The sequence below is a fragment of the Eucalyptus grandis genome, chromosome 8, assembly GCF_016545825.1.
Source record: "Eucalyptus grandis isolate ANBG69807.140 chromosome 8, ASM1654582v1, whole genome shotgun sequence".
NCBI classification, from domain to species: Eukaryota; Viridiplantae; Streptophyta; class Magnoliopsida; order Myrtales; family Myrtaceae; genus Eucalyptus; species Eucalyptus grandis.
In genome coordinates this window covers 33,793,048-33,817,832 of record NC_052619.1, presented here as the reverse complement: position 1 = coordinate 33,817,832, position 24,785 = coordinate 33,793,048, and the positions used below count along the sequence as shown (strand labels likewise).

Here is a 24,785-nt window from a genome sequence, read left to right as displayed (position 1 = left end):
GTTTGTCATTCTATTGAACCTCGACCTTCGTCCCAAAAATAGAGGTTTTAAGCACCAGTCCCACCATAGCCTACACGGAATGGGCACTTTGTAGATTTTTCGATTCCATAATTCATGAAGAACGACTTGTTTTCGGAGTTCCTTCATTGTCATCGGAAAGGCCATTGCTGCCGCCGCCCTTATCGCTGAAAAGGTCAGCAAGGGCTTGATGAGGGCTAGCGGGAGTCGCTGAGGCCTTGGCTAGGGCCAACAACCATCATCAACATAAGGCGAGGATTGCAGCCAAAGGCCTGCCGCCCTTGCCTTTAGCTTCTTCTCTTCTCTCCCTTTTTGTTTTTTAAAACACTTTTTTATTTTATTCAATAAATATTTTGGTTGAATAAATTAAAAATTTAATCCACATCATCGCCATGTTGGGAGAAAAGTTATTTAAAATAGCCATGTGAACATTTTTTATTAGCGTGAATGAATAGAGTTAACGGAGGTACTTGATTATACCAATTTAATAAATTTTGTGACTTAATTGTATTTTTTGTAAATTTTAGGATTTAGTTACACTTTGTGATCAATTTTAAGGCTTTTAGTGAACATATCTCATAAAGATATAGTTTAAGAATTCAATTCTGAAAAAAAATAATAATGGGAAATATATTGCGCAATTACTATAAATATGAACCACCTCTGTCCAGTTAGTTCAGACTTCCTAAAGGCTAGGGAGCACGAGCAAAGACCTTTCTCTCTAGTTCACATTAGTCTACGCCCAAGAGTGAACGCCAGAGATAAGGACCATAAATGGACCGGCAAGGAATTCTCTAATATAGCAAGTTTGTCCTTTTTTTTTTTTTTATCAGTAAATTAGCAAGTTCAATATAAGCTAGATTAGTCAACATTTACATGTCTAGATGCAACCAATGATATGTTCTTCGTAACAAGTAGTTTTGATGATGTTATCAAAGGATCCATCAGTGCAGACGATGGTAATAAGAGATTAATCCTAACACTCGTTAACAGGAGGCCAATGTCCTGACAAAGCATGATGAATTCTCATTGTTCCGTGTGCAATTCCTGAGCCAGCTTCAAAATCGAATACCATTCTGTGATCATGTAGGAAATCCGTATCTGATTCAGCAACCCTTTTTCGAACGAAAAAAACCTTGAAAGGCTGGATGAATCCAAATGAGAAGGATCACATTAAGAGTGGTGTCTTCCTCCCTACTGTAAGGGAATCCAAAACGGAGACAAATGTATCTCCATGGCGGGGCACCCAAAGGGAGCTAAGTATTCCCAATAACTATTGCACTCGCCAATGCCGATAGCAATCCCAATAACAGCCATATCAATTTGAAAAAAAAATCAATGCAAATGCGTGCCACTCGATAAATACTATTACTGATTCGATGCTTCAGTACACATCGATCAAATCTAAACCTGATTCCCGAAAAAAAAAAAAAAAAAAAAACGAAGAGATGATCAACTAATCATCTTGCTGTACTCTTCACCAGTTATTCCGAAGTTACAAAGATGACATCTCTTACATGGCTGCCTCATTTCCTCAGTTGAGAGGCAAGAATTTTTCCTTTGAAGCCAAATTATTGGCCCACCTATGCAAAATTTACAGAAGAATAGAGGGGAAATACAGGAAAAGAGAGGTTAAATAAGGAGATACATGCTAAATTAAAAGCTTCCTACCTCAGGTCTTACTCTCAGAAATGTCTCTCTTTTTTTTTAAGCCGCAGAAGAAGCAGATCATAGATTCTGATTCTGTTATATGAGCAGACTAGCTGCTATAGAACCAGCTAGGCTGAGAACCTCAAATGGTGGTCTATTCAGTACTTCATTCACAGTTTGAGGGCATGAATCTGTGATCCAAAAGTAGGTCAAGCCATTCTCTGGATTTCCTGGATAAGTGGACAGAACATTAAAAAGTAGAGTCAGAGGCAAGAAAACTACTTTTGACAGAACATTAAGATGTTCCAGTCAACTAATAAGAATAAACATCAAATATGATATTCCAATATATTCAATTATATATTGATTTTCTACAATAAAATTTGATACATGCATCCAGATTCATATTCCATACATGAGATGCAAACCTTCTTTCACCAAGTCACCTCAATGACAATTTTCCCCCACACCACGCAGACAGCAAGGTCATGTAGAGGCAACAGATTCTTCTTGAATCTAAATATAATATTATACTTTATAACAACCGTATCCCATGAGATGGTACCATGAACTTTGACATTTTATTAGTTAAAACCAAGAGAATGCTCAAAGGTCCTATAGGGAAATCTGAAAAAAGGACAGTCTCAAAGCCTTTTTTCAGAAGCTTGCATATCTGATGTAGTGGGAAGGTAGTCCTTGCAGATATTGTCATTTTATTTAGGAACAAGGATAATAACTTACTAGCAATGAAGAACAACAGCAAGAAAATACACAGCAATAAAAGAATGTCTAATGGTACCAATGTACACAAAGATTTGGTGTGAAAAGCAGAGGTTATCATTTCAAGGATATGACATGTCTGAATCAATGCAAATATTACCTCCATTGTCATGCTCAAAGCGCTCCCATGACCTCTTGGGGAAAATCCCATGTGTCACATAAGCACTAATTTTTTCAGCTCCATGGGCAGCCAACAATTTCTAGAAGGTTTAAAGTAAGTTAAGTAGCCATTCAAAAAGAAACCAACAGGTTTATGCAAAGAAGTCGGAGAAAACTTAATCATAGAAGCAATAAATAAATTAAAAAAGAAAAGGAGAAATCACCAGAAATCATGTTGAGGCATGAGAAACACAGTGATGTGGTGATACACAGCACAACTCATTTTCCTACTGTTTTATCTGCCTCAAGCAGGACCCCTTACTAGATTACTAATCCCAGAATTGGAGAATTCCTCACAGTAGCACGTACAGTACATTGTCTTTTGATTAGAATCCACCACTATGAGATGAAATTTACTTGACTCAAGCAGACGTAGCAAGAACTTGTTGATTTTGATGATAGAGAGTTGTGGCAACAACCTTCCAATGCTCATATAATGTGTACCGAGGATCTACTCTTTAGATAACAATTAGAGTTATATTCCTTGTTAATTGAAGAGTTTGAGATCCACTAGGATTTTAATAAGTTTCTGTTCCTAATTGATAGAATCAAACATTACTTTTAGTTTTTTGAATGATATATTGAATTTCCTGAAGAGTTCTTTACTTACGTTAACTTGGAGTAGGATCTGGTAGCATCTTCAAATACATGCTCTTCCTATGGATTTTTCATTGATTCTTTCATTATTACTTCAACTTTTAGGATTCTTTGCTATTGAGTCATGTGATGCAATTCTTTTCTTAGCGGTGATGTTTTTAAAACCCCAAGATGCGATGCTTGCAATGATTTGGGTATGATGCCTAAATATTTTTAAGATGTCTTTGAAAATCGCTTAATAAGTTCCTAATATATTGAATCAAACACTTCTAAAAAACTTATCAGTTTCCGCATAACTAACATGAAGAATCAGCCTCAAACCTTAGTCACTGTTCACGAGTACAATCCTTAACAAGGAATAGTACTTCCGGACCCGGTTGGCATATGATCAGGTTATCCTGCTTTATTAATATTAGACTGTAAGACAGCTTGCCTACAACATGTAACCATCCAATAGCCTACCCTGCAACTGACCTAATATGCCACTTAATTTCATACTTATCAATCTCCTCCATTTCATTGATGGAGAAGAAACAAAGTACAGATCAACTTCAAATGCAATTTACCTGACTTACTCTAGAATTGAACCCATGATTAATTAAAACAAAACCTATGCCTGTCATATCCTTTGAAAAAGCTCACTACAAGTCCAGAAACAGAATTATGATATTCTCTACTCGCTATTCTCCCTATCTATATATTCACTATGAGTTTAATACCTGTGTTAAAGGACTATGAGCTATATACAAGATTCCACACCTAACATGCACCTCACACAAGTCAACTTCCTTAGTTAGATAATAAGAATGTTTCAAAGAAGTAGACTGCATAATAGAAGTTCCAGGGGCCAAAAAAAAAAAAAAAAAAAGGAAAAACAAGTACCTGGCATTCAACTAGAGTGCCACCTGACTGCACCAAATCATCGACAATGACAACATGACGTCCTTTGGGATTTCCCTCCTTAAGGCGTACTATTCGCCGGTCACCTTCCCGAACTTTAGCGCATACAATCTAAAAATTTAAGGTTAAATGGTTTATGATGATCACTTACATAAAACAAAAGCATAACTCCACTGAGATAATGGCATGATGAAGCTGAAGCACATTCGTAATCTTATAAAGAAGATAGTGGTTTCTCACAAGTTTCATACTAGCTTTCCAGATCATTAACAAAGAGAAATAGTTGTGGTGCAGTCACCACTTCCAATTGTTTCCATTAAATGATAAATACCAATCAAACATTGTAAAGATCAAACCTCCCTATCTTCAAGAAAACACATAACTAACTCCACCTCTGTGCACGAAACTTTAATCTATGATTCAGCTGTCTCTATGAAACCAGTAAGCACATGGCAATACAAACTAAAGAACCAACTAACATGATTGTATTGAGATCAAAACAGTATAATCCAACTGCAGTCAGAATTATTGGTCAACTTAACAAGACCACGTCCACATACAACCAGAAACTGGTTCCATTCAGGGATTCTGTTAATGCTATTTCCATCCGATCAAAAAACTATCAATTACAAAAATTTTCTTTGTTAGAAAAATCTAGAAGACATCAAATATGTAGCCCAAGTGGCTAAATATATTCCACTACTTAGAATACCATATACCTGTCATGTAACTCTCAATAGGAGATAATAAGACACGGCATACTATCAAGAGTCTATCAATAAATTTCTTGATGATAGAAAACACAAACAAATATGGTATATGAAACCTCACTATATTTAGCAGTATGTATGCATACCATTGGAAAATGCTGCAGTTGCTTATGAAACCTCTTCCATGAACCATCATCCGGAAAAGCAATAGATATCTGGTCCTCAATAAACCAGCATAAATTGTCAGAAATCACAGGAATAGTTAGAAAATGTATGGGCGAAGCTTAAAACTAGAACATTAGGTAACTCATCTCATGTTTGCCACTATTGTCTAAAACCATAGAAATGAACACCAAATGACAAAGACCAGCAAGAGTAATGCTGCCAACTCTAAGTCAAGACACAGTAATGTTTAGATCTAAAGACATACTATAGTTACCTCCCAATTTCCCTAATAAAATAAATACAAAAATGATCTTCATAAGTAGATAAATTCATCATGACGAGAAGAATAACAAACAAGTACATATCTTCCGAGCCAACAAATAGATGTCTCACATTGTCAGAGTCCGGAAGCTGCTGGAGACGATTCTTAAGCAATGGTATCCCACTCTCGAAACATGGTAAAATGTTATCTCCAAAGTAAAATCTTTCCTGTGAAGATCCATGAAAGAAAATAAGGAAAATGGTATTCAGCACGAAGAGATTGAATGGCATCAAGTGTGATCCGCTTAGTGTGCTCATGGATGCACACGTGCTCTGTGACATTGGCACGCAAAAAGGGTACATGCACCACTATAAACGAACCGGCAAGGCATGGATGTCGAAGATCACTAAGTTAGTAGGCCCGCCCCTCGAGATTGGGACGTTGGACAAGATCCTGGCGAGGGTAAAAGCCGTCGCGACGTCGCCCTCGTCCTCCATGCGCTCGGAAGTGCCCGTCGGGAAGAAGGGCAGCACGAGGGTGAAGGAAGAGACGAACAGCTTCGGCAATGCGTAAATGATGGAGAGCTGCTCGAAGATCACGCCCGGGGAGCTGAAAGAGGCCAGAAAGGCAACGTGCTGTCCCCGAATTCCGTGAGCATTGTGTATGAACAGGTCGGGGAACCCATCAGCAAACTTCCTGAAGAAACCAACACGGAACGAATCAAAACCCTGAATCAAACAACAATGGCGGAGAGATGCAGCGTTGCCGGCCAGACTCTGCTGAGTTCATATCTCCGTCATTACGCGAATCCATCAACCGACATTGCTCGAATTCCGGCATGCCGATCAACAAGCGCGAGACGAAAAAGGAACTCTTATCGATTCAATTGCTCGTTGGATGGCGAGCCTCGAACATGCGTACCTCCAGTTGATGCTGCGGAGCTCGATGGCGTCGGATCGAGCGGCGACCCGCTCCGCGAGCGGCTTCGTCTCCGCGCAGTAGAACAGGCACACCTTCTTCGAGCTCTCGCCGGACGAGTCGCGGGCGCTCGCCGCCACCGACGCCGGAGGGCCGGCCAGGGAGCGCGACGGGGCGGGCAGGATGGTGATCGGATCGAGGTCCGGGAAGCGATCGACGGTGGTCCAGCTCTGGGAGTGGTGGTGGTGGTCAAAGCTCTTGACCTCGCACCTGCACGAGCAGCCGAGCTTGTAGCTCGGAAACGGCTCGCGCCAGGCGGAGGCGGAGGCGGAGGAGGAGGAGGAGGACATGGAGAAGGAGGTGGGTTTGAGGGACTTGGCGAGGGGAATTCGGAGCGGCGGCGCGGCTGCCATGTGTGCGAGAGCGACGGCGGCTGCGAGGAGTGCGTGTGCTTTTGTTGTTTATCCGGCGCGGCGGCGGTTACGGGTAGCGCTTCTAATGGGATTCTTGTCGGCGGCGGCGGAGATTGCGAATTTGAGATGGCAGTCTTCCCAAAATACCCCTGGTTCATTTGAAAAATGGTATCATAACACGCGGATCCATGAACTTAATTTTAATATACAATGCCGCCCTTAAATTTTAGAGTTAATACCTTAAAAAATCCTAAACTGGTACACGTGTAACAAATTTACCCCAAATTATTTTTTTGACCATAAAAATTCCAAATTAATATACTTGTGACAAATTTACTCCGACTTACTATAAAAAAAACCCTAAACTTGTATATTTATAACAAATTTACTCCAAACTAATTTGTTCGACTGTAAAAAAAACCCCCAAAATGGTAAATTTGTGACAAATATACAATTTGCTAAATTGGATTAATATCACAAAAAAAATCACAAAAATTGTAAACTGTGACAAACAGAGCATAAAATCTTAAATTGGTATACTGGTCAACTGTCACGTGTCATTTAACTTAATAATTTGATAATAAAATTTAATAAAAACTAACAAAGGGTAAATTTGTTACAAATATACCAGTTTTGGGTAAATTTGTCAAATGTATACCAATTTAGGGTTTTTGGTGATCAAAAAAATAGTTTGGGATAAATTTGTCACAAGTGTACCAGTTTGGAGTTTTTCAGGGTATTAACCCTAAATTTTAAATTTATGTATAATGTGATCCCTTAATTTTGATCTAATATGTTTTAATTTTTCTGATATGATTTCTGAATTATTAGTAAATATTCAATGTGATCTCTACACCATATGAAAGTATTTAACAATTCATAAGTTATATTGAATGTTTAGGGATTACATTTCACGTTGAACTAAAATTTATGAACAACATTAAATCAAAGTTTAGGAATTATTTGTATGATTCTTTCTCAGAAAATCACATCCTCATGGTCAAATCCAATCTTCTTGGTCCAAAATGCATTGGATGTGGTAAAGTGTGTACATAATCCAATACCCTTTTTGAACCTATGATAAAATCGGATAAAACTAGAATATGAATTGATTAAATCTTAAGTAACTCATAAGCAAGATAATTTATTCAAAATGATGGAGCTATCATAATGTGTGATGTAGGAGAAAATGGAAAAAACAATCCTTAGGCAAGAGATCTTGATTAAATTTGATGGTTTAAATTAGGGGAAATTGGCTAATAAGTTTCAAATTAGGAATCTAGAATCTACTATATCAGAATCGATTCCTAACTTTTGAAATCGGAAATCAATTGGTCCTGAAATTAGCTTAGAACCTTGGAACGATCGCCAATTATCAGGTCAACTTAAGAACTAACCTATCTTTTGTTTATCTATTATTTGATCAAATCAATAAGAAAGTTGATAATACCCACTTACTATAAAAACCTATTTCTAAACACCTAACTATAATCCCATTAACAGGCTTTATGACAGCCAACACCGCAAATTGAGAGCGCCAAGGACGTCATTCAAATAGGTGGGCGAGAATGTCACGATCTTGAGATTTCCTCTAATCGAGGGATGGCGCTTGATCGAGAAAGACTGCCTAAAATCATCTAGAGTTTTCTAAACATTCACTAGGATAGGCGAGATGACAATTGTACCAAGTTCTAGAGCATTCTTGAGTTAAATGTCAGTAGCTAGTGGGAGGGGAGATGTCATTTTGTCCATTAGATCGAGAGTCGATCAACTATTGTAACGAGAGACTTCTTGTATAAAAAAGGGAGCTCTTTCCCTCATTTATAACCACTCAAGCAAATTCAATAATACAAAGCATTCTCTCCAAAGAGTTTCTCTCTAGGATTTTCTTTCTCTATGATTTGAGTGAGCGAGCGAGCCATTAAGAAAATCGATCCTTGCAAAAGGCTTAGTTTAGGCGCTTCACCGATCCAATAAAGCTTAAGTTACCATATGGTCTCAAATAATCCCAAAGCTGACCGAAGACGTCCCTGGAGCAAACGAAAAATCGGCTTAAAAACGCCCATGATCTTTTGGGCTTTTTTCCTTACATGATTATGTCTTTTCACTAGGCATTGAATAATCCAAAAAAAGAAAAGTTGGTTTGGTTGGTGGAGTGTTGACGCTTCCCAGCGCTTATTGGAGCGTTGTAAAAAAGAATATGATTGAAGGAACTCCGAAAAGGCTTAAAAAGAAAATGGCGTGATTCTGTAGTCGATCATAGTGCCGCTAATGAAAGTGCGACAAGTGGTGCACACGCTCTCAGACACAATCGTGGGCGTGAGGCACTAGAGGGCCTCGGGTCTAATAGCCTATTTCTTCTGATAATTTGTTAAAAGAAAAATATGACAGTTTTTGCCACAAAACAAAATCGTATACGTAATTTTGTTGCCTTTGATTAATCCAAATGTGACAAAATTATTGATTTGCGAGAACTAAATTGACAAAATATTATATTTATTGTCATTAATCAAAGCTGGTGTTGTCGCTCTAGGTCATACCTAAGCAACAAAATCAGAGTTTCTTCTATATTTGACGCTGAAACATAGATTATGAATGAAAATTGAATACTTTTTTGTACTTATCAACTAATACAGCACGTGGGGGTACCATTGGAGAAATATAATTTTGACGTAGTATAATTAACTAAATTACTAGTGTAATTGTCGGAATAATTAGTAATTTTAAGTATTATTATATTTTTATTTATGAAAAGTCAAATAAATTAGTTCTTAGCTTACTTAGATTCCAATGAAATCAATTGCATAAAATTTTCATTTATTGATTTCATAAAGTTCTTCGCTAGATTCGCAAGTGGATTATGACTTTCCAATATTCCTTGACACTAACGAATATGCTATTTATCACTTTTTTAAGAATTAATTAACTTTGTCATTGTAAATAATATAATCGTGCTTGTCATTAATTCTAAATAAACATGGCAATGCTAACAGGGGTTACAACAGTAATTGAATATTTATTTCAGTCTTCTCAACTAATACTACACATGCGGTATAAGAAAAAGAAAAACCTTCATAGTATAATTGATGGCAAAAGAAAATTATGTAGTATAATTGGAAATATTTCATTCTAATTATTGCAGACAGTTTTACAAATTATATAGATAGATAAGTAAGAATCAGAATTTATAGTCTTTGACATTTTTTATTAAGAGTGCAAAGAGCTGGTAATTGAAGCTGAAGCTAAACGGGAAAAAGATTAGATAATTAGCTCAAGTTAAAATTGGAATTTCTTTACAAGTAAAAGTTGGTCAATTATTTGCAAATTGTTTGTTAGGTTCGTCATGCCACAACGGTCAGTTTATCGTTGGTAAATAACATAGATAGCGATCCATAAATACCTAAATGAAGAAAAGTTCAACATTTTGACATCATAACTCTAAAACATTATTGTCAACTTTATTGTAAAATTTGCAAGAGGTTACTTATAAATCAATTCGAGATTGTATCAAATTGAATAATCTGCCACTCACCGCAAATTGCAACAATCGATATCATTATTGATTTGCTAAGTATCATACTAAATCCGATCCATCAAATTACTTCTTTTTTTTTTTTTTCTAAAAAGACAATGCATGTAAATCATATAAGCAAATAGATCTATATATAAGTGATTTTGAATGATTATAAAATAGAATCCTCGGCCACGAACCATACCTGCAACCATGCCCGAGAAGCAGAAACATTAAACTAAAAAGCTCATACAAAATGAACACCTAATTACAAAAGGCCACGTACAAATATTGAAGAACCACAAGACTCTGATTTAGTTGAGATGCCTGTGCCCATAAGAAATATAGAGGGTAGCGGTTCGGATCATGTGTGTTGAAATTGATACAGCCAACTTAGGTGGGGGAAGAATGACAAGACATTGAAAGAGACGATGAAAGCGGGAGTTCGACGGTCACGGTACTAGTAATTGGAATCGAACCCAGAACATTTCAAGGACGCTCGATTCATTCCCAAAATTGAGGAACAGAAGCAGTCTACCATTAGTAGCTTTTGGGTAACCTGAGAAGCTGAACACTATCAACAGTTTCTCTGCAAAAGCCAAGACAAAAGGTGGCTACTCACCATCTTTGCCATCTGAACAGTTAACAATCCTATGCATTCACTCAAGCATGGAATAGAAATCATTGAGCAAGTGACTAAATGAGGCAGATTCCTAACTACACATGACCCACTTCACATTGTCAGAAGATACCTTGACCATAGATTTCTGTGGAAATTGATTTGTAAAGTTGGAAAACTAAGGGAACAAATTTAAAGATAACTTTGATCTAATCGATGAATGGAAACTGCTAGCGACATCTGCTATTTTCCCACACGACCTGCTGTGCTTTTTCATTCTGTGCTCCGGATAGTAAACTTAGAAAGGAACAAAATGAGTAATGCAAGTGAGATGTTCCAATGAAGTGAAAATTTGGTTCGATAAGTTGAAGGAAGGTTAGAGCCTACGCAAGAATGTACCAGACAAGAAAAGATATTGCACAACGGCAGAACAATCATCTTATAATGGTTTCCCTCCATTCTCAACCCATTGATTTATATTGAACACCTTCAGTCTTCTGTCTCCTGTGGTGAGACAAAAACAAAACTCGAATATAACATATAATTTACATTACTCTAAGCAAAATTCATCTCAATATAAGGATAAGGATACCCGAAGCAAAATACATTCAGAAGGGAAAGAATGCAACACCCTGTGCTGCTAAGAAGATGAACTTGATAAACCATAAGACGCAAGATCACATCATTTAGGTGGCTTCAAAATGCTCAAAAAGCTTTTACTCACACGAAGGAAGTTGGTGTCACAAAACTTTAGGCTTGTTAGCGTAAATCTCCCTTGCTTCCAGCATATCAGGGCAATATCGTTCTGAAAGAATTTCCACCTGCTCAGGAAATGACTTGCTCCAGTAACTGCCAATGTATTTAACCATTTGGTTCCACCGCTTTTGACATAAATCCCCAGATCTATTCTCAATGAGTTTGTCCCAGTCGACATCTTCAATTGAGCAAGCATCCAGATCAACAAGAGCATTGAGCAACCGATAGTCATCGGTATCTGCCCAAGTGCCTTCGGCTACCATAGGAGATGTTAACTGCTTGTACCACTTCTCACAACAAACAGCATGATTGCGAGAGCCCAAATTGTCACTTATAGCCCCCCAGGCAATATTGTCAAGAAGCATGCCATGCTTTGACTTTCTCTCCTCAGCAGCTTTCATTCGTAGGTCCATGTTTACTAGATCAAATAGTTGCTGGTACTCATCCTGGGACCAAGGTCCTTTCTTATATGGAAATTTTATTCTTCGCCAGGTATCCTTCACATGAAACCTGTGTCTACCAAGAGCATCAGCCAACGTCCTCCAATTTGACCCATGTTGCTCATGAAACTTGCGAACAAGCTCACATTCTTCAGGAGTCCAGGTACGATTCTCGCTTCTTTCAAATAGCAGATGAGCACGATGATATACGCTTTCATTAGGCCTCCAAGGTAAATATGCGCCTATTTCCTTCCAACAATTTCTGGCCTCGGGATGGCTTCCACAGTTAAGTACCATCTTCAAGCCATCTTCACCTAAGTTATGAGCTTCTATATAATTGTAAACAGCCTCTTTGACTAGCTCATCTTCTTCTTTCGAGAATTTCTTACCCCGCACAAGGTTTCCATCCTTGCTATTATCTTCCTCGCTCAGACCATCTGAGGGAGGAAAAAACTCAACATTTTCAGCAAAACTTACTCTCTTTGCTTTCTTTTTTCGATCTTTTCCTTCAATACCACCTTTTGCAGCCTTGTCCTTCTTGCGCTTCCTATCTTTTATTGGCTTCTTCTCTTCACTCCCCATATTGTCATTTGTAAAAGCTTCAGATTCCATGTACTCCTTATCAAGATTTCCACTTGCTACATGACCCTGTTCCTCAATCCGTTTCTGTTTCTTTCTCTTTCTCCTCTCCTTCTCACGAATATCCTTTTTCGCTATCTCCGCATCAGAAGATCTACTTGCTTCCTCCTCCTTTTGGTTATCCCCGACAGGATCACTATCCCTCCTCCCCTTTTTCTTCTTTTTCTTCCTTATACCGCCTTCATCTGTATCTTTTATTTCCTCGATGTTCTTAACCAAAGACTTGTTCTGCTCCTGAACACCCGCCTCATGTCTGTCGTCTGCAAAATGCTTAGTTGCTGAGAAAGCCGCATCTACGTCATCCATCTTCTTAAAATCTTTGTGCTTCTTATTCTTTTTCTTCTTTGTTTGGATCTGCAGTCTTTCTTCCATGTTTTCAAAGTCACCATCGTGCGCCCATCTCCATCTTCGACAATCTGGGGGACCTCTGAGACACTCTTACCTCCGCCGCGTTCATTGCCCTCGCTAAGTGTACTTCCCTTCTTCACCGCCTTCTCGAGCTCCTTCTCGTCCCGGCCTACTTCTCGCTTCCTCTTCTTTTTCTTCTTCTCGCTGCGACCCCCTTCGTTCTCATCACCAACGGAACCCTTCCCATATTCCGCTACAAATTCACTCCCATCCCCAAGAACCTCCCTTTTCGTCTTACCCTTCTTCTTATCTCGATCGACCTTATCATCACCATTCTCGACTCCATCGCCCGCGTCGACCTCACGGCGATCCACACCCATCGCGACACCGATCCGATCCTCCTCTCTTCTCCCTCTCTTCTCCTTCTTCCCTCCCATCCTCGCGCCAGCCACCCCAACTTTCGATCCAACCCCTCGCCAGCACTGCATCTATCAACTCAGGGCGAAACAAAATCTGGATAAAAAGCGAACGCGACCCCGCGATTACAGACGCATTAGACGCACAGAGTCACCTCGAGATGATGGAGAGCGAGATTCGGAGGCGAGCTGGGCCGGGCGACGAGAAGCGATCGGCGGCGGCGGCGGCGGACGACCGTAGAAAACGAGAGAGGCGGAGACAGAGATTTAACTCGGTACGGTGCGGAAGACGAAACGTAGGTGTTTTAGGGTTTTTCCAATTTCAGTCTCTTTTTCCTCTTTTCATATATTATAAGGATTAAAAAGACATTTATGTGTAAAATTAACCCAATAAAAAAAATGCAACAAGCCACGAGCATTAAAATAATTATATGCGTATTTGCATTTAAAATTTAATTTCCCAATTTCATTCAAAATAAACATGAAAGTAATATAGAGGATGATATCGAAAATTTTAATTAACAAAAAATATACCTCCGTATAAATGTAAAATTGGAAATAAATTATTCACTTTTTGATAGAAATTAATAAACGAATAAGTGGATACACAAACTTTGAACTTAAAAAGCTCATGATGTAGAGTAAACTGAAGTTCAAGATAAGAGGGAAAATTATTGGTAAGAAATACGGGTGTAATTAGCTTTAGATTCTAAACTGGAATTGAAATTTTCAAAACTGTTTATTTCAAGACTCTTTAACTAAATAATCTTGATAAAGTAATTTCAATAATGGAAATGAGAGTTGAAATGTCAAAACCCTATTTAAATATTTTCACAATTATTGAGGAAATTCGAAGAGAATAGATGAAAATTATAAATTGTTTCAGGAAAGAAAAATAGGCAATACATATCTAACATACCTTTCTTTTTCTTTTTTTGGGGGGTCAAGATACCTTTTAAAAGGCAGTAATTTCCCCAGTTGAAGATATGGTATGAAATGGAGCTGACTATTTGGAAATCTCATCTCTTTTTCCCCATGAAGGGTGCCTAGGCTCTAACCTTATTTGATTTGGAGGGTGAAAACAAGAACTTACTTGGCATTTTCATGTGTACAAGTTTGCTTAGTTGGACGCTATTATAAGATGCTCTCGCATCTGCTACAAAAAATTTCGATTGAACTACAGCTACTTGTCAAACCAAAAAAAAAAAAAAAAAAAAAACTACAGCTACTTCGCATCATCCGTAAAATGAATATCCAAAGTTAGCGAGCCCATCGCCACAACTCCACTTAAACACTAGTGTCACAAACTGGAGAATTCAAGACCCAACTGAAAGTGAATGTAGTGTAACGTTGTGGCCATGGCCTAGATGATCGACAAGACTTGAAGTGTATTGGGTTCCAGGATTTTCATGAGGATTGTAAAATACTCCTAGAAACAGTATGGGAAATGTATATTTGTTTTCAAGGTAGTTATTGTATTTAATGGGTAGATTGTACTCTTACATTTAATAAGGTAGATTGTAGTTGGGGAGAGTAGTTATCCACCATCTTGATAAGGGGCAATCAACAGCAGTAATTGAAAGATATAAATTTATATATTGAATCTATATTATAAGACATAATTAAATTCGAATATATAAATAAAAATAAGATTAAATTAAAAAACTAATTTTTTTGTTATTTTGAATTTCTTATATTAGAATTCAAATATTATTTATATTGAAATATAATTTTAATTTGTTAATTTAAGACATTTATTATATGAGAAAAAAATTTTTTTCTTATTATGGATATTCAAAATTTCTATCCGTCTTTATCTCACCTCTCCATAGGATAATTTTATTCAATATTTATCCCATTATATCCGACTTTATCCTATTTTGAGTAATCAACAAATGTAAGATATGATAAATTTTATCATATTTTAAATCTTATCCTAACCACCCTAGAGTTTCTAGAACATTCCTAGGATGGGTGAGATGGTAATTGTATCGAGTTCTAGAGCATTCTCGAATTAAATGTCAGTAATTAGTAGGATGGGAGATGTAATTTTATCCATTAGATCGAGAGTCAATCAACGGTTGTAATGGGAGACTTCTTGTATAAAAGGGGAGCTCTCCCCCTTAATTATAACCACCCAAGCAAATTCAATAAAACAAAGCATCCTCTGCAAAAAGCTTCTTAGGCTGTCTCGTGGAAAATCAAGTTAGTCACTAACCTCGTGTTAAATGGTCTTGTAGTGTATGAATGTATGAGGGTTTATATTGAAGTGCTGGATGTTTAAATTTAAATGCATGTTTACAAGCTTTAGCATGACACCGCACACACAACTACGGTCTAAAACCCCGATTGCACAATCTAGGATCTTAGGAGGTTTATGGGTGGAATCTGCGAGTGAATGCTCGTGGTAATCCATTACTTACATAAGCCCACTCATCCCACTTAATAAAGATAGCACTGACCGACGATAGTAGTTGTGGGTAAATTATTTTTATCCTTTGGGATGGGGACCTAAACTTTTTTATCCTTTGATAAAGATATGGGGGTACTATTTTTATCCTTTGAATTGAAACCTTTTTAGTACCCTCACCTTAGGCATCGAAACCTCACTGTTTCATGCGACATGTGATTTGTGCTTGCCATGTGTTTGGTGGGTAACATATTGTTCTTCTTTTATCGTTCTTATCTTTTTACTCTCCATATTTTAATTATGCATTTTATATTTCAACGACAATATATTTTAATCATGGTGCCTCTTTAGGTTTAGGTTTAAACCCAAAGTGGACGTGATCCCCATGCCTGGGAATCTCAAGACTCTATGGGAGAATCTCGACCCAAGACATTAAGACTACGTGGAAAAAGGCATAGGCTTACGTATTGCGATGGTCAAAGCATCGGTTCATTTTTGGAATCCCATGACTTCCACTTTCGTGTTTAATCAATATGAATTGATCCCTACAATTGAGGAGTTCCAAAAAGCCATTGGATTAGGTAAAGCTTCTTTCATCACTCCTCCTATTGGTCAAAATCCAATTTCTCTTCTAAGTCAATTCCTCAATATCCCTACCGATAAAATTGAGGTTATTCTTAATGGAAATTCTCATTCCATGCCTTATAATTTCCATGAACAACATTTCCTTAGCCTTGAACCTAAATTTGGGAATCAAATACCTTGTGTCTTCTTACTCATATTCTTTGGCTTTGTGATATTCCCACATACTCAAAAAACAATAGATCCTTTAGTCACTCACATTGTCAATCAAGTTTGCGCATTTAATTGTTTTACACACATGATTCTTGCTGAAACTTTTGTGTCTCTTAATCGTTTCAAAGCAAATGGTCGAGGAACTCTAAGAGCCCCATTAGGACTTCTCCAAATTTGGCTATTTTTCGCATATCAAAGAATTTTCCCCACACATGAAAATTGTTGTTGTCACAAAATATCATCATCCCATTCTTAAATTTTGCAAAGAAATGAATTCTTTCCATCATGGTCTTTCTTGGTTTCATTTCCTCAAAAGCCTCAACCCTAGCCTAATTCAATGGCATGTTCGGTGGCTTGGGAATCCCGAGGTGCGCCTTTTTAGTGGAGTTGATGACCCACTCCCCTCATGGGATTGATGGGTTTAACGTCATATTACCCTTTAATGGGTTTAACGTTATATTACCTTTAAGGTTTCAAACAATCCTGCCAATCCTCAATCCTCAAGGGTTATATCGTATTGATTATCACGATAAAGTCATCGAGGAAAACCAAATTGACCATATCAAGGCCGCGATTCAAGCTGCTATTGGAATTTGGTACTCACATTCCTTGCATTGCATGGTTGTTGTCGATGAAGTTGACTTGGAATGAGAGATGAAGACTCACCAAGCTACCATTGATTACATATACCGTCAAGTAGAACCTGAGCTCAAGGTTCAGTTGTCGGATACGAGCTCATATTAAGGAGCAAGAAGACAGTGCCTTGATCGATGAGGAACGCTTGGCCCATGATAACAAGCGTCTCCGCACGATCCCACCTAGTCCTTAGGTTTCCATTTCATATTCTTTTCTTGTAAAGGGATTTCCTTTGTGTTTCCCTCCTTTCTATTGAGGTTTACTTGTATTCATTTTCATATCACATGTAAAATCACATGTAAAATCGAACCACTTTGTAATCCTAAAGAAAGCAAGGTTCTGTTTCCCTTGTAATTGTTCGACTGAAATGAATAAAATTCATGAACATTTTCATGTAATTTTTAGAAAATGGGCATTCTGATTAAATATTTGTCGTCGTTCCTTTTCAATTATATAATTTTTTTTGAAGAAATTTGGATAAGAGAATGTTATATGATACTGGGATCATATACACTTCTTATCATTATTTCATCTCAAGAAAATATAAAATTGACTAGGATTTGTATTTTAATGGTTTCTTTTAACTTGTACTAATTCGAGTCATCTTCTTTTACAGGAGGTATTGAAAGACAGCTGAAGAAAGATTTGTTATATGTACTCGCCACCAAACAAGGATGGAGAACGAAGATACCCGAGCCCGTGTTATTAACATGGAGAATCAAATGGCGCAGATGATGGCATTGTTTGGCTAATCTCTCCAACCAAGTCAGGAATTTGATGTCTGTAGTTCCTGCTTCTTCTACCATGAATAATCGTATCGCCCCTTGAAGTGCTAGTAGTAGAGCCCATGGGGAAAGGGCTTGCGGAAGAGATTTCCACTACAATCCCGATAGTTATTGGTCTAGAGCCTCCATCTAAGGAGACTCCAACTCCGCATTTCGATGAAGAAAATTCAAGGCGCCTAGCAAAGATTGAGGAACGCCTTTGTATGACTATCAAGGATTGCAGGGTTTGATAAGTTGTCGCTCTTTGCCAAAGTTAAAGTCCTCGAATTCTATAAGGAGCCCGAGTTCATGAGGAAATGCGATGGCATTGGATGTCCTAAGACCCACTACTATTTGGGCTCTAGCATTTTATTTAGGTGAGTGAATGAACGATTTTATTTAGGTGAGTGAGTGAACGATCGATCCTTGCAAAGGCTCTTCTTCCTTAGAAAATTTTTTATCCCTCACAAACGTTTCTATCCTTGCTATTATCTCCTCCGACTCACTCAGACCATAGGGAGGAAAACCTCAACACCTCACTCCGACTCTCACTCAGACCATAGAGAGGAAAACCTCAGCACCTCACTCCGACTCACTCGGACCATAGAAAGGAAAACCTCAACATTTTCAGCAGAACTTACTCTTTTACTTTCTTTTCCGATCTTTACCTTCAATACCATCTTTTGTCCTTCTTACCCTGTCTATCTTTTACCTTCGATACCATCCTTGCTATTAACTTCAACCTGTTCCTCAATCGATCCACATCCATTGTGACATCAACCTGATTCTCTTCAATTTTCCCTCTCTTCTCCTTCTTCCCTCCCATCCTCGCGCCGGGTATCCCGAGTTTCAATCCAACGCCTCACCAGCACTGCAACTATCTCCTCTATCAACTCAGGGCTAACACAAAATCTGGAAGAAAAAGCGCAACGTAACAATAAGATATGGTCATGGAAGTATCGAAAATCTGAATCTAGGTCAATTACGCAATGAAGCACCGGTGTAGCAAGCCAAATAAGTTCGGTCAACGAGAAAAATGCCCAGCAGCATGCACAAGCATAAATTTTAAGAATCGTGCAACCCCGCGACAAAGGCGAGCTGGATAAATTTTAAGAATGCACAACGCAGTAAGATCTTTTTTCTAGTTACATGGTCACAGAAGTATCAAGAATCTGAAAATAGGTCGATTACGAAATGAAGCACCAGCATAGGCAGCCGAATCAGTTTGGTCGATGGGAACAAATGCCCAGTGACATGCACGTGCATAAATTTCAAGATTTGCGCGGCCCCGTGATTTCACACATGGAGATGATGGAGAGCTACGACGGCAAGGACCGGAAGGGGCTGGCGACAGGAAGTGATTGGCGGCGGCGGCTCGCCGACCGGTAGAGGCGGAGACAGAGAGATTCAGGCGGGGTCCGTACGGCGTGGTAAGAAGCGGAGGGCGAGACGTAGATGTTTTTCCGATTTCAGTCTCTCTTTTTAGTTTTTCTCTCTTTTTCATATATATTATAAGGACTAAAAAGACATTTATGAGTAAAATTAGCCCAATAAAAAAAAAGCAGCAAGCCACGAGCATTAATATAATCATATATGTATTTGCATTCAAAATTTAATTTCCCAATTTCATCCAAAATAAACATGAAACTAGTAAATAGGATGATATCGAAATTTTTAATTTAACAACAAATATACCTCCGTATAAAAGTAAAATTGAAAATAAGAAATTAATAAACGAATAAGTGGATACATGAACTTTGAAAAAAAAAAAACTCATAATGATGTAGAGTGAAAACCAGTGGTATTTGCTCTGGTGGCTATTCTTCCCTCAAAAGAATGAGGAGGTGAGGTATTTGAATCCTCACATTTTTAGGGGGATTGGGTTGGAGATGATTTATTTATGTATAGGTTGATTTATTTATGTATAGGTTTCGATTCCCATAGCCTGTAAGGGGGCAAGAGAAAATTATTGATAAGAAATATAGATATAATCAATTCTAGATTCAAAATTGCAATTGAAATTTCCACAAACTATTAATTTCAAGACTCTTTAACTAAATATTCCTGATAAAGCAATTTCATAATGGGAATGGGAGTTGAAATGTCGAAACTCTATTTAAATATTTTCACAATTATTGAGGGAATTCGAAGAGAAGTGATGAAAATCATAAATTGTTTTAGAAAAGAAAAACAGGCAATACATATCTAAGATACCGTTCAAAAAGGCAGTAATTTCCTCAAGTGAATATATGATATAAAATGGAGCAGACTATTTGGAAATATCATCCCTTTTACATATGTTGCCTGGGCTCTAATCTCATTTGATTTGAAGGGTGAAAACAAGAACTTGCACCAGCGTTGTCCAAGGGGATGGAGAATTAGGCATTCACAAATCATTTTTACCGCGTCTTCATTTGACGAAGCGGATATAAACTAGCTATCAATGTTATCACATTCAATTTCCATGATAAAGGGTCACTTGCACCAGCGTTGTCCAAGGGGATGGAGAATCCATTCTTCTTTGGATACTATGATCATATTTGTGCACTTCATCCCCTGGATCGACATATACAGTCTAGGAAATCATGCGATAAATGAAACTTAGCAAAGATAATGATATGCCCTTTTTTTTTTTGGGGTTGGGGGGAGGAGAGAGAGAGAGAGAGAGAAAAAGGAGGAAAGAAAATGTTTCAGGCTCTTTTTGGAACTTCAGTTAGCCTTACGTTTGATTGTGTTGGGTTTCTCTAGAGTTTGGAAACAATTTTTATAAAGTCAACCTCGATATTTTCAAACTTATAAGTCGTGTTTACAATTTAACTCCGAAGAACACACATATTTATATTTCTTTTACTTTGCAGATTACATAATTACTCTTTTTTTATTTATTTTATAAACTTTTTATAAGTTATGGTTGCGGAAATTTTAAGTTCCAGAAGAATTAAATTTGACTTTTCAACTTTTATTCGTAACCATAAGAGTTGATACTTTTTGAAAATTATCTATGTAATTACTATGTTTTGATTTTTAATTGTTGTGCTCATAGTATCATATCTTAAATTCTGCGAAATCCACATTGATTAGACATAGCTTTCTTAGCTTTTGAAATGACTATTTATTAGTAGATCTGTTTATGCCTATTATTTGCCAGTTTTGTACGCAATATTTGTATAATTTTTTAGTCATTTGCAGAAGAATTTGAACTACGTGAACTTTTTAGCTTTTGCTATAGTATCGTAACATTGGAGATTTCTATGGGAGGGCCACAACACATCCCTCATGACCAAAGCAGCTCATAAAATTGATGGTAAAATTTCACTTTAGGTCTCTGAATTTGTGGATTTATTTCCATGAAGTCCTTAGATTTTTTGTTTACCTAATCAAGTCGTTGGACTTGCATAATCTGTCAAATCAAATTTCTTTGGCTCACAAATCTAGTTATTTGGATACTACAACATCAATTTGACGTGGAAACCTTGATGAAAACATCAATTTCGAGAAATCTCATCGCTCTTGGTTAAGTTACGACGTGATCTTCGAGGTTATATTATCTGTTCATTTATGATAATAAAAGGTTTTTTCGTGTTAATCTCTTGCTAACTCTAACCGACACATCAGCTCTAATTAATTGGGCGTGGAATGGATAAATTGAATGGCAAAATTATGCAATTTCTAGACTTGATGAGGCAAATTTATGGTTCCAAGATTTGATTAAAGAAGGTTAAATTAAGGATTAAAAATGAAATTTTACCAAATTAGTTATGTTCTTCACTTTATTTATTGGTATAATTCTCCACTTTATCAATTAGGTATAAGTATATAATAGTTATAAACTTGTAGAAAAAATGCAATTGAACTCAAAATCTAAATAACGCAATCAAGTCATCAAAATTTATACAAAAAGATTGAACTAACTTTTTTTTTGCCACCCTTGTCCATTCTAAGTGGCGTAAAACTACAATGTGACTTCATTCGATATTTTAAGAACATTTGGTACTGATAAATGCCTAATAGGTGTCACATCAAAGAATAGAGTGGGACGGGTGGAGGCAGGTGGGGGCTATCGATGGTTAAGGCTAAAGGAAAGGAGTAGAAGGTCTCTATAACTCACGACAAGGCTTGGAGGTTGCCCTAATAAAGACCCTAGAGAGGGTCGTTGAAGGAGGGCTAGCGGCACCTCACCCTCCATTCTCTCTTTGGTTTATATAGCTTTTATTCTACATATTATTGTGACACCCATTTGACGGCATTTTAACACCAAATGACCTTGAAAGCATTAAAAAGAGTCACGTTAGATTTTTTTAATCATACAAAAATAAATAACTTAATTGATTGTACTTTTCAAGACGAATTTAGGATTTGAGTTTTCGCTTTTTTGATGTTTTGTAATTTGACAGTATACTCATAACGAACTTAATTTGCTGCCCAAATACACTGGCCAAAGTGTAAAAAAATGAAATTCAACCTTTGACACAGTGATATCGATTTTGACGCTTAAAAAATCAATTTCTTATTAATGTTTCTCGTCTGAAAGTTATCATTAACTTGATTGAAAGTTAGAAGATAGGCAGTAGAGAACTACAGAGTGAAAGCTTTTCATTCATAAAAGGATTATGTTGCACATACTCTCTGCAATCTGCAGCTAGAGACGATCGAGCATGTTCTTTTGCTTTGCCCTTGGGCGTCGAAGTTGTGGTCTCACCCGGCCATTTTTAACACCCAAAAGTGCCCAATATTTAGTTATTATTGCTATGTGATGATCATTTGGAAGCATCAAAAGTGGATTGGACAACATCATGTGCAACAGTCAAAATTAAAGAAAAAAAGGGAAAGAGTGAAGAATATATTATCTAGGCATATTTAATCATCCGTGGAGGAAGTCAATTTAATGGATTAAAGATTGGTCAATATCATATGCAAATGATTGATTCAAAAGATTGCATCTAAGGTTTAGGCACCTATAAATCCATTAAGGAGATCATGAAGAATAGTTAAGTGAAAATGGAGAGTGAATTGCTATTTTAGAGGGATTTGGCAACATGGGAAACGAACAACCCCTTGGAGATAAGGTTGCTATTTTGAAGGGATTTGGCAACGTAGGAAATGAACAACCTCTATTTTGAAGGGAAATGACCACGTGGACAACGAACAACTCCTTGGAGATAAGGCTGCTATTTTGAAGGGAATTGACGACGTGGGAATATGGACCATTAATTTCAAAATTCAACCACAAAGAAACTGCTCCCAGACGATTTTGATAGCAGGTCTATAAATACCAAGTTCTATCAATTGGAAGAGGACCCCTCAACAATCAAAATGTAATCTTTTATTATTTTTACTTTCCTGCACTTTATTTTCCTTAGTTGTAGCTTTTCGATTCATGTCGTTGATTAAATTCCAATATGTATCTTTATGCCAATACTTTGTCGTCGATTTAATTCTGGCATGCATCTCTATCATGAGTGTCGCACCGTCAATTAAATTCTAGTGTTACATCTTTGCACATTCTCAAGCTTTGTTTTCGATTAAATACCGACACAGTTTGTGCACGTGTATTGCTGTGGAAATAGCTATATTTTCAAGCTTTGTTGGTGATTGAATTCCAACACGGTTTGTATGTATAATTTGGTTCGAAGTTTGAAATAAAAGTTTGCCATTATTTATTGTCTACCTAGATATTTCTTATTAGGAGTCGCCACGGAACCTATCTCCTCTCATCAAAAGCTGAAGAGCGACTTTCGAAAAAGATGTTTCGTTGTCAATTAGATTCCAGCGAATCAGCCCTAAATGTCAACATAACAATTCCAAGTTTGTCTAGAATTAAGGAATGACTAATTAAATTTCAAACATACATCGGTGCCTTTCTAATTTTTCTTTGTTGTTCTTTGGTTAATTTGGAAGGAAAGGAACAATTTTATGTTTTAAGCGCAAGATCAAGACTCGGGGAAAATACTGAAAACTGCTTCGACCTTGTATGATAGTATTACTTGATGGACATATAGATCTAAGAAAAGAACCAACTTTCCACAAGCTTTGGATTGAGTTTAAGAAGACCAAAACTAAGTGCTTTGGGGGAAAAAACCATAAACCTATTGTAATTATACTAATGGAGTCATAAACCTTTTGCATTTATGTCAATTCAATTCATCCAATCAATTTTAGTATGAAATCTTGACATGGATGCCAGTCGTCCTATGTGGCATGGCTTACGTGACATGGCCAACTCCGACAAGGAAAATTTTAAATAATACTTCAATATCTTTTTTCAACTTTTTTAATTATTTTTTCTTTCTTTTTCCTTCATTCTTTTGTTTAACAAATTGCGAGCAAGGAGAGCCTTGTCGACCGGGGAGGGGGGAAGGCGATCTCACTTGTAGCCCATGAGGCCATGGCCACCTTCACCGATGGTTAGTGAGAACCTGGGGTTGTTGCCCTCCCCCAAATCTAGGTGAGGCCAAATGAGGATTGCCTCCATTGCCAGCGACTAGTGAGATCTTTGTGCCCTTTCCTAGTGAACAGGAGCTCTGGTGACCCTTGTTGGTCACTAATAGAAACAAAAGAATGAAGGAAAAGAAAGAAAAATATAAAAAAATTCGAAAAATATTTTAAAATTTGTTTATGTTGACGCCAGGTCATGTCACATAGGATAACTAATATCAATGTCCACGATTTTTAATCAAATTGGCTGGATAAATTGAAATGGTACAAATGCAAAATGTTTATAACGCAATTGGTTAACAAAAAAAAAAAAAATTTTAAGATTTAATTGACACGATTGTAATAGCTTAATGACTTTTTTGGTAATTCTTCCAGTGTCTTAAAGTTAAACATCATGGAGCTTACATGGAAGGGACTAACAAGGGAGCTATAACATGTGTGTCA

General features: G+C 37.2%; 2 protein-coding genes across 3 annotated transcripts; both read right to left on the bottom strand.

Moving 5' to 3' along the window:
* Positions 1-1,340: 1,340 nt before the first annotated feature.
* Positions 1,341-6,687, bottom strand: LOC104414152 (ribose-phosphate pyrophosphokinase 4). Its single transcript, XM_010025178.3, has 7 exons — positions 6,163-6,687; positions 5,622-5,937; positions 5,373-5,468; positions 4,961-5,029; positions 4,087-4,215; positions 2,549-2,648; positions 1,341-1,898 (listed from the first exon to the last, which is right to left on the bottom strand). The coding sequence occupies exons 1-7, from the start codon at positions 6,570-6,572 to the stop codon at positions 1,765-1,767; spliced, it is 1,254 nt and encodes a 417-aa protein (XP_010023480.2). The 5' UTR covers positions 6,573-6,687; the 3' UTR covers positions 1,341-1,764.
* A 4,409-nt stretch (positions 6,688-11,096) lies between these two features.
* On the bottom strand, positions 11,097-13,616 carry LOC104414151 (cyclin-D-binding Myb-like transcription factor 1). Of its 2 annotated transcripts, none has more exons than XM_039300958.1 (2): positions 13,457-13,616; positions 11,097-13,373 (listed from the first exon to the last, which is right to left on the bottom strand). In XM_039300958.1, the coding sequence occupies exon 2, from the start codon at positions 12,907-12,909 to the stop codon at positions 11,443-11,445; it is 1,467 nt and encodes a 488-aa protein (XP_039156892.1). In that variant the 5' UTR covers positions 12,910-13,373; positions 13,457-13,616; the 3' UTR covers positions 11,097-11,442. The 2 variants fall into 2 exon arrangements, with proteins under 2 accessions (XP_039156892.1, XP_039156891.1); XM_039300957.1 differs by having other exon boundaries at positions 11,097-13,367.
* Between the last annotated feature and the right edge of the window lie 11,169 nt (positions 13,617-24,785).